Source organism: Arvicola amphibius, chromosome 5 (genome assembly GCF_903992535.2).
Source record: "Arvicola amphibius chromosome 5, mArvAmp1.2, whole genome shotgun sequence".
In the NCBI taxonomy this organism is placed as follows: domain Eukaryota; kingdom Metazoa; phylum Chordata; class Mammalia; order Rodentia; family Cricetidae; genus Arvicola; species Arvicola amphibius.
The window spans coordinates 25064240-25075259 of NC_052051.1; the positions used below are offsets into that span (position 1 = coordinate 25064240).

Genomic DNA, 11020 nt, shown 5'->3' on the forward strand with positions numbered 1-11020 from the left:
GAGATATAAGGCAAGGAAGGAGTCAGGAATGACTCCAAGGCTTGGCAGAGCACCTGAATCTTCTCTCCATAATGGAGGCAGCAGAGGCGTTGAGTGGGGTCAGGTGGAGAATGAAGGAGACAGTGGGGATGGTGGGGATGAAATTCACTCTGTGGTTAATGTACTTGAAAACATGACTGGAGTCAGGAGCCAGGCTTCAGAGTGACAGCTTCTCCAGGGACCACGCTGGCTTGTGTCAGGGATATTAAATTCTTGTCTGTAAAACACAGAGAATGGGGCCTGGCCTTGCTCATGTCCTTCACAGAGAGTGGGTCTCTCCTCTCTCTCTCTCTCTCTCTCTCTCTCTCTCTCTCGTGTGTGTGTGTCTTGCTAGGTTGCTCATATTGGCCTTGAACCTACACCATCTTCCTGCCTCAATATTTCCAGGAATATGCTACCGTGCCTGGTTCTTAGGGTCCTGCAAAAGAGCCCCTTTTGGGGCTAGAGAGATGGCTCAGAGGTTAAGAGCATTGTCTGCTCTTCCAAAGGTCCTGAATTCAATTCCCAGCAACCACATGGTGGCTCACAACCATCTGTAATGGGGTCTGGTTCCCTCTTCTGGCCTGCAGGCATACACACAGACAGAATGTTGTATACATAATAAATAAATAAATAAATAAATAAATATTTTTTTAAAAGAGCCCCTTTTGGCTTCTGCCCCCTCCTCCCCACATCCTCTCAGGTATGAGCCATTGATATCCTTCCCACCCCAAGGACAGAAAGGAGAGCCAACTGGAGCAATGAACCAATAAAGCTAGAGCAAACACTGGGGAGGTCTTAGACGCCTGACTTCCCATCTCTGACAATTAGTTATCTACCCATGGACAATCTTTTTTTTTTTCTTTTTCCTCCCTCTCTCTCTCTCTCTCTCTCTCTCTCTCTCTCTCTCTCTCTCTCTCTCTCTCTCTCTCTCTCTCTCTCTCTCTCTTCTTTTTAATGGACAGAGTCTCTCTATGTAGCTTCACTGTCCTGGAACTCTCTGTGTGACCAGGCTGACCTCAAACTCAGAGCTGGACTTGCCTCTGTCTCCTGAATGCTGGGATTAAAGACTTGAGTCACCCGGTTTAATAATCTTTTTCTTAAAGGGTTGTCCTGGGGAGCAAATGAGAATCAAGAACTTAAGCATATAGTAATCTTGGCTAGGAACCATTTCTCTCTCTCGTTCCCCATGTTTCAAAGATCTAGGAGAAAAGAGGCAAAGGCAGTGTTCACCTGAACTGTTTATTGAAAGGCGAAGCAAGATGGAGGAGGTGGGAAACAGGGAGGGTACATCCTGCAGGGCTCAAAGGTGGTGGGGATTTGTCTGAACCCTCTTCCTGTCCCGAGAAAGGTCTAAAGGCCTGCTGTCTGCGACAGGATCTTCTGCTGTCCTGGAGCGCCCTCTACTGTGCTACAAGAGGAAATCTTTCTGGCCAGACAGTCCATAGGAAGAAGGGGCTTCTAGGAGGGCACATTTATTAGGGAGGTTGCTGTTTAGGGGATGGACTTTGAGGGGCAAAGATGTCCCACTTTTCCTAATTCCTGAACTTTATATTTTTCATTACCTTTCTTTGTGAGCGTGTGATGGGGGAGCGGGGTCAAAGGACAACCGGAGGGAGCCAGGCCTCTTCCACCTTGTAGGTTCCAGGTATGGAACTCAGGTTGTCAATCAGGAAGGCCCTTCACTCACTGGACCATTTCACCAGCCTGGGAGGGCGTTCTTAGTTGAGTTTGCCCCTGTCTTGAGCACAAGTGAGATTGGAGCAAGAGACTTACTGGGGGGTGGGAGGGGGCTATGAGGGTTCTGGAGAGACTGGCACTACAGCGTGGAAGAAGGGTGATGGGCGAGGAGTACCAGAGGAAGTATCTGACTTCTCTAGCCTACAGACTTAGGAGTCCCTTTGGGGCTGGCTGGTCTGCACAGAATATTGCCCCAAAGGACTGGTGGGAGTCAAGAACCAAGACTGATTGCTGACATCATGGAAGCCAGGGGACAGCTGCTCGGGCTCATCTCTGAAGACCTCCACAGGGCTGTCAGCTTCGGAGACCAAGGGCTCTGCTTTGATGTCCTGGTTCAGCCAACTGGAGGTGGCCAAGAAGAGGCAGACAGCCAGCAGGATCCCCGCTGTCCCGCACAGCGTCGCTCCCGCCACACGGCAGGTGATCATCGCTTGGTTATAGTCGGCTATTGGATCATCCAAAGATGAGAACCTACTGACATTGACCAGCTCTACTTTGGGGGGTACTGCATAGCCAGTGGTCAGGGCTGCCACACCGAGCAGGAGAAGCAGGGACGCCACGGACACGGTGACCTGAGGAGAGCAGACAGAACGGCAAGCATCCAGGCTCAGATGGGGTCCGGGATCATAGGAACATGATGGACATCACAGAACATCCCCGCATGACCTAACTGACAGTGCTGGGGGCAGAGACCAGGACTTTGAACATGTTAGGGGCAAGCACTCTGCCACTGAGCTACAGCTTCAACCCCTTTTGAATTTCAGTTTGAGGCCAGGGCATGACCAGAATAGCCTAGAACTGTCTAGATAGCCCAAGATGGCCTGGAGCCGGTCTTCTAAGTCCTGGAATTGCAGGTGTGTATCACCATATCCACTCTGGTAATGTTTTCCCTCAACAGCAAAGCCAACCTTGAGTTCTGTCCATCATTATCTGGGCCCCACTTATTACTATTCGAGTGTATGTGCATGTATGTGTGCATGTATATATGCGTATGTGTGTACATGTGTGTACGTGTGTGTACATGTGTGTACGTGTGTGTGTTGTATAGAGGGGTTGCAATGGTACATGTAAAGGTAAGGAGTCAACCTCTGGTATTGTTTCTTAGGAGTTGTCTAGTTTTTGAAATAAGATCTCTCACCAGGAAATGGAACCGGTTAATTAGGCTAGGCTCCTTGGCCAGCAAGTCCCAGGGATCCTCTTGTCTGTCTCTTCAGCAATAGGATTAGAAGAATTTTTTTAAATTTATTTTTATTTTTATTTATTTTTTAAATTTTTTTAAAGATTTATTTATTTATTATGTATACAACATTCTGCCTTGATGTATGCCCACACGCCAGAGGAGGGCGCCAGATCTCAGTACAGTTGGTTGTGAGCCACCATGTGGTTGCTGGGAATTGAACTCAGGACCTCTGGAAGAGCAGCCAGTGCTCTTAATCTCTGAGCCATCTCTCCAGCCCCCTATTTTTTTTTTTTATTTTGAGACATGATCTCTCTAGGTAGCTTTGGCTGTTCTGGAACTTGCTATATAGCCCAGGCTGGCCTCGAACTCGTGAAGTTTCACCTGCCTCTTAAGTGCTGAAATTAAGACATGCACTGCCATACCCAACTCTACCTGGCATTTTCACATGGGTACTGGGGATTCACCCATGTCCTCATGTTTGCAGGGCAAGCACTTGACTGCCTGAGCTATAGCCTCAGCTCTATTTGGTACCCATCTTACCCCATGATCCTTCCCACCCTCCATCTCTTTGCTAGGTTAATGCTCAGATATCCTCAAGTCTTATTTCAAGCCATCCCTCCTCTGAGATGTGTCTAGGACACTTCCAGTTTGGGCAGGTGTCTTTCTCTTTACACAGCCCAGGGCCAATTAGTCCATCAGTGGAGCCACCTCTGAACACATTTGGACATGGACTTTGGTTCTTAAGTGAGTGACGTCTGTCTGTTTCACTGGACTGTGCCTTCTGAGAGCAAAGGTTGGGCATGTCTCCCAGCTATCGGGCGACTGAAGCAGGAAGATGGTAATTGTGAGGCCAGCCTGAGCTACAGAGTTCAAGGCTAGCCTAGGGGAACCCTGCCGGAAAATTAAAAAGTAAAATGAGGACTTGTGGTGTAGCTCAGAGGTAGAACGTTTAAGTGCAGTCCCTCATCACATACACATACCCTCTCACACACACGCGTGCACACACATGCATGCACACGCATGTGCACACCCCCACACCTTCACACACACATGCACACGCACTCACACCCTCACATGCACACACACACACGCACATGCACTCACACGCTCTCACACACACACACTTTCACACACACATGCGCACACACATGCATGCACACGCACACCCCCACACCTTCACACACGTATGCACTCACACCCTCACACACATGCACTCCTGCCTCTGCTGACTAAGTCCTGCCTGAACACTTTGTTCAGGAAGTCTTCTCTGGTCATCCTGTTTCTCACATCTCTCCACGGCCTGTCAGTGGTACCCCAAAGTGGGGAACCGCGGCGAGACGTAGGTGAGATGAACTCCACTTGCTGCCACTGGGTTTCCTCTACAAAGCCATGGTAATCAGCACAGAGCGGCCCAAAAGAGTCAGACTTCTAGGAACAAAATGCCTTCCTTCCTTCTTTCCTTCTTCATTTCAATCACTGCTTTATTAATTATTAATTAATCTATGTATTTCCAGTCAGGTCTCACTTGGTTGCCTAGGCTGGCATATAACACACTATTTCTATCTCAGGCTGGCCTTGAACTTATGAGCCTTCTCCCTCAGCCTCCCAAGGTGTGGGCCACAGTTTTATTATGCACCCCAGGGAGACCTTCAGTGAGTGTCTGGCTATTTTAGGTTGATCTTTCTTTCTAGACAGATGTAGTTCAGGCTGCCTCAATTTGTTATGTAGCCAAGTGTGACCATGAAACTCTAGTCCCCCTGCTCCTACCTTCCTAGGGCTAGGATCAAAGTTGGGCACCACTACACCCAGTTCAGGCAGTGCTGGGGATCAGACCTAGGGCTTCACTGATGACCTGAGTCATCGAGGCCTGGAACCTACAAGAAAGGCTGTGAAGTTGCCCTCTTGCCTCCACATGCACACCTGCATTTGCACACAAAGGACTACACACACGCGTGCGCGTGCACACACACACACGTTCTGTAAAAGTGTTTGGATGTATTCAGTCTGCGTGTATGAGTGTGTGCTTGACAATGTCTGTGCACCACACACGTGCCTGGTGCCTGTGGAGATCAAAGAGGGCACTGAATTCCCTGCAGCTGGACAGGAGGTACTGATGGCTGTGAGTCACCGTGTGGGGCCTCTGTAAGAACAGTCAGTGCTCTAACTGCTGGGCCATCTCTCCAGCCCCTGATAGCAATGTCCAAGAGTCAGCACCGTAGCCAGCATTTGAGGGGCACCACAGAAGAGCGTGAGGCTGGTGTGGTGTGTGGGCTGCTAACACGGGGAGCTGGAGGACTAAGAAAAAGCTGTCAAACTCCTCAGTCCTTTGCTGGATCCAGCGTTGCCAGAAGGTATTCAACCTGTGCTCTCTTCCAGAAAATGAGCTTTGTTATTGAAACCTATCTGCCCTGTATTTTCTGTCGCTTGAGCGTGTCACTCCCGACCACCCCATCGTCTGTCTTCTACCCATACTCTGGGCCTCATCCAGTACCCCCTCCTCCCCAAAGCCACAAGAGTCACTCCTTCGGCCTTACCTTCCAACACAATGAAGGCCAAGGGCGGTAGGTATACTGGACGAGGGGTCCTTCTGGGTTATCGCTCTCCCTGTAGAAGAGACTGGGGTAGGCTTCGATCCCGTACCACGTACTTTCCTCCACACTGTTGCCATGGCTACAGACACACGAGCGACTGCAGCTCATCATGGGTCCCTGTGGGCACAAGGTACAGTGGGGGGGGGGATCAGCAGGAGTTGCCATGGCAACCCTCTCTTCACCACTCCTCACCATCACTGGACACCTCCCCTCCCCTGACAGTGCACCTAGCCGGTCAGCTTCCCCTGTCTTTCCCTAAGTCGTCCTTCATGCGGCAGCCAGTGGTTTTAACATTATGCCTGGCAGCTGTCTGTCCATCTGCCCGTTTTCTCTGCAGATTATCCAGCAGCTGGAATGTGGCTCTGGCACCACACAGTTGGACTGAGACCCAGACCTACGCTTCCTTGATGTGACTTTAGCCATGTGTACTGACCTCTCTGGCCTTCTTTGTTTACAAAATAGGCCTAATAATGACAACTGTTTCATTCAAGGGACTGACATGATTACTTTGGTGTTTTCTTCTGGAAATGTATTTATTTTGAGTGTGTGTGTGTGATGTACATGTGCATGCATGTGAACATGTGTGGAGGTCAGAGGAAGACTTGCAGGAGTCGGTTCCCCTTTTACCATGTAAGTCCTGGGACTTGAACTCTGGCCGTTAGCTTGGCAGCAGCATGCATCTTCACCCCCTGAGCCATATGAACAGCCCCCATTACTGTGCTTTCTGTTATTATTTCCTTCCTCCCATGCTTTTGAGCGAGAGGTCTTCATGTGCCCTGTCTTTCAGGACTCTTTCTGGGGTAATTTTCTTGGATGATTCTTGTCCAGTGTGTGGGAGACCTCAAGCTGCATGGCCCTGGAAACCTAAGGCCGACAGTCATAGCATACAAGTCGCAAGGAATTTTGAGTCCACAGAAAGTGAGACTCAGGGTCCCTCAGGATTAAGACCGCTCAGTCTTTTTGACTATCAGATTTCCAGAAAAGACCATTTAGAAACCCACAAGGTGCTGGGAAGGCCTGGACTTTCTGCTTCTTCTTTCCCACCTCCCTCAGTTCCCCATGCAGTTTCAAACAAAATCAGTGCACTTGTTCTGAACAGTAAGGGGGCATCTAAGACCCTTTTCAGCTTCAATCAGCATGACCCCAGGATCCCTTCACACACACACATGCACGCACGCACGCACACACCATGCTTTTGGAAACCCAATGAGGCACACATGTGCATACGGGTGCTGACTGGATTGTGGCTCTGCACTCTCCCCACAATTCAAGGGAAGGAAGAAAATAAAGGAAGGAATAAAAAGCAAAAACCAGAGAATGATAAGTAGTAGACGCCAAGGTGTAGCAAATGAGGACTAGACAACCAGACTGCGGGGGCTCTGAGGAGAGGGTGGGGGCGGAGGCCTGACCAGAGCAGAGAACACCGGGTGCGAGGCTGGAGACGCTGGTGAGAAAAATGAATGGGGCTGGAGGACAGTAGGAGACTCAACCCAAGCGGAAAGTCGAGGCCCGGAAGGGGCGGGGAGGGACACAGGACAAGGGGCCAGAGTCAGCCCCTCCCCTGTATTTCACACTGGCACGGCCTCCAAATGCAAAGGATCGGTTCTTCCTGCTGATACAGAAGAAGGAAGGTGACCTTGAGTGAGCCTCCCCCCCCCCCCGCCCATCTTAGAGTGGAGTGGGGGTGTGTGGAGAAAGGACAGAGAGCGACAGGATGCTGAAGAGCCCGGGGGTTGCCATGGAAACATCCAGGAGTGTGTTCCTAACCTGCAAAGGGAGAGACTTGATGAGAAGCGAGTGGTAAGAGGAAGAGGCTGCGTGGGTCGGGGCAAGGAGTTCTGTAGCGGCGGGGACGGGTCTCAAAGGAGACCCGTGGGCTGGAGGACGCCCTGAATCTGTCTTTAGGCACACACCCACCCCCCTAGCGCGGCTGGAAAACCCTCCTTGGGAGGAGGCTACGGGGAAATCAGGAACACCAGCTCTGATCCCTGACCTGATCACCCTTTGGGGCGAAATAAACTGCGTACTTTCCCAGGGGGGAAACTGAGGCACGGCGGAATGGGAATAGGTTGTTGGAGAGGGGCGGGGGAACTCATCCTTTGAAGCCTCTGCCTTGTCTATGAAACCTGGGGTGTCAAGGCCCACAGTGCCAAGGGGCTCTCTATCACCTCCACTTCCCCAAGCCAGACACAGTGGCCGGACACAATCATGAAGGGGAGTGGGGGTGGGGTAGCGCTCCTAGGAGCAGGGGAGCCAGCCGGGTAGGGGTAGAGCTACACGAAGCAGGGACTGAGCTCACCTCTGGGTCTGAATCTCCGGAGCCAGCAGAAGCTGTCGGAGCTGGAGCAGAGCAAAGCGAGTTTGCTGCGCGCAGGCGCCGCAATCCCCAGCGGGGGTGGAGTGGGATGGGAGGAGGTGATGCTGGGGAAAGGGGAGTTGGGAGGGGGTCCGACCCCAGAGGTCAGCTCTGCAGACAGTAGTCCTAGGCAGATCCGCAAACCTTATCCTTTCCCGCGTTCCCTTCTCTCCCTTCTGAGAGGCTCTATGTGTGCATCTCCATGGGCATCTTGGGGGTGTTCAGACTCCTCAGCCACACTCCCATCATTCCTCAGGCCAGGTTCCTCTCACGGAAGACCGGTTTTCCCATGAGCCTCTGTCTCCTCACTGTATCTTCAGACCCTCCTCGGGGTCTCTATTCCTCCAGGTGCCCCTAATCCATACAGAACACCAACATCCGGGCCCAAGAATGTAGCTTTCAGTGGGTCGAGTGCTTACACGAAACGTACACAAACCATGGGTTCTACCCCAGTAATTTATAAAGCCAGCATGGTAGCACATGCCTGTGATCCCAGTACTCCAGGGGTGGAGGCAGGAGGATTAAAATTTCAGGGGCATCCTTAGTTATATACCTAGTTATAGGCCAACCTGGGCTACATGAGACTGTATCTTAAAAACCAGCAACAAACACTACATCTTAAGCCAGCCTGGAGGTGCATATCAACAATTGAAGGCGAGAGAGGAGACTCTCCAGTCTGGCTTATACAGCAAGACCCTGTCTCAAAACAAGAAAACCTACGGATCTTGAGATCCTCTCAGGGCCTCTAATCTATGCACGGCCTTGGTCTCAGCAGCTGCCAACATTGAGTCCCGTCTCTCACTGACATTTCCTGGGAAGTCCTTGCAGTGAGAGTCTCCTAGTCTTACTTCCGGTTCCTCTCAGAGCCCACCATCCCCACTCTTTCTCCATGTCCTTTCTTATTTGAGTCTCCACCCCAGACTAAGGATTAGTTAGTTGCTCTTACCTTGAGATGAGACTTGGGATGGGAAGGAGGAGGAAGGAGTCCATGGCACAGCCTCTCTTATGCTCCATCCCTGTTTAGCTCCTGTGGCGGGCAGCGTTTGTCAGTGGCATCCCCTTAGGGAGTCGTCTTTTGAACGGCTTCGTGGCTTGCCATGTGCTTGCCCATTCGTCATGTGGTTTTTGCCCATTCGTCGTGTGGTCCTGAGAGAATCATCTCTCGGAGCCTCATCAGAGACCATTGCACAAGGATGCTTTCATATCTTGAGCATCTGTGGTGGCTAAATAAGAATGGCTCCTATAGGCTTAGCCATTAGGGAGTGGCACCATCTGCAAAGGATTAGGAGGTGTTGCAATCTCTCTGCTTGCCTGCCTGCCTACCTGGGGAATCAGTATATAAAGTTCTCAGTTCCTGCTCCGGCACCATGTATTCTGTAAAGCTCTGCACCATGACGATAATGAACTAACTTCTCAAACTGTAAGCAACTCCAATTAAATGCATTCTTTTTATGAGCTGCCATAGTCGTGAGATCTCTTCACAACATAATAGTGACTAGGACAACATCTATTCTGTCACTCCCTGTGCTGGAGGCTCTGGACATAGAGAAAGTGTGCTATACATGATTGTACTGTATGTTTCTTTTTCCGTGTCATATCCCCGAGCTCCCCCTAAATTCTGTGTCAGTGTTTACTGAGCAGAGACTAATAATAGCCACAAACAAATGGTGCTCGTTATGTATGAAGAGCTTTGTATGCACTATAGTATTTATTTCTGTGTGCACATGTGTGTGCTTGTGCACGCGTGTGCACACATGTTGGGGAGCACCCTCACTGGGAACATGAGGGAGGGAATTTGAGGATGGCTGATGTTATCATAGTAAGATAAATGAATTTCTGGAGGTCATGGCAAGATAGGATACCAAATGCCCTCAGAAGTGGGGCCAACCTTGAGCCAGGATATGCATGATGATTTATACTAAATGTCAACTTGACAAGATCTTGTAGCACCTTTGTATCTAGGCAAATCTCATGTCTGTGAGGGATTCTCTAGATTAGGTTATTTGAGATGAAACACTCACTTTAAGTGTGGGCAGCACTATTCCATGGCTTGGGGTCCTGAATCATACAAAGGAGAAAGCTAGCTCAATGCCACCGTTCATTGCTCTCTGCTTCCCAGTGTTTTTTACTCTTTTGACTCTTGTGGGGGCCCGCCACCCACTTCCCAGATAAATCACACATGGAAGCTTATTCTTAGTTATGAATGCCCGGCCTTAACTTGACTTGTGTTTTGCCAGCTTTTCTTAAATTATCTCAAATACCTTTTGCCTCTGGGCTTTTACCTTTCTCTATTTCTGTATACCTTTCTTTAACTTCTTTCTCCATGGCTTGCTGCGTAGCTGGGTGGCTGGCCCCTGATGTCCTCCCCTCCTGTTCTTTTGCTGTTCTTTCTTTCTATTCATTCTCTCTGCCCACCCTGCCTATCCTTGCTCCTGCCTCGCTATTGGCCATTCAGTTTTTTATTAGGACCATCAGGTGTTTTAGACAGGCAAAAAAACTACAGCTTCACAGAGCTAAACAAATGCAGCATAAATGAAAGTCACACACCTGAAAATAATATTCTACAACATCCCAGTTGTTGACACCATGTCGTCTGCCACCTCAGGCTTCTGCCACCATGATTTCCCTGTGATAGTGGACTGTGATCTAAGATTGTGAGCTGAAATAATCTGAAATAAACTTTTCCTTAAATTGATTTTTTTTGGGGGGAAGGGAGATCAGGTATTTTGTCACATAATCTGTAAAGTAACTTGTTGTGGAATATTAATTGAAGATGTGTTACATTTGTTTATGCTGTGGAATATTTGTTTAATGATGCAAAGATGTGTTGCATTCTTTTATGTTGCATTTGTTCAACTCTGTGAATCTGTGTTACTTTGCCTGTCGAAAACTCCTGATTGGTCTAATGAAGAGCTGAACGGCCAATAACAAGGCAGGAGAAAGGAGAGGTGGGGCTGGCAGGCAGAGAGAATAAATAGGAGGAGAAATCTGGGAAGAGGAGATAAGGATTGAGAAAAGGAGGAGAGGAGGATTTCAGGGCCCAGTTATGCAGCCTCCAAGCCAGACATGAAATAAGAAGGAAAGAAAAGCTATACAGAAATAGAGAAAGGTAAAAGCCCAGAGGCAAAAGGTAGA

At 49.5% G+C, this 11020-nt stretch overlaps 1 protein-coding gene across 1 annotated transcript; it reads right to left on the reverse strand.

The window, feature by feature from the left end:
- Nucleotides 1–1907: 1907 nt before the first annotated feature.
- Nucleotides 1908–5637, reverse strand: Nrsn2 (neurensin 2). The gene is made up of 2 exons (XM_038332223.1): nt 5473–5637; nt 1908–2330 (listed from the first exon to the last, which is right to left on the reverse strand). Exons 1-2 carry the CDS (start codon nt 5635–5637, stop codon nt 1908–1910), a joined length of 588 nt encoding a protein of 195 aa, XP_038188151.1.
- Nucleotides 5638–11020: the final 5383 nt, after the last annotated feature.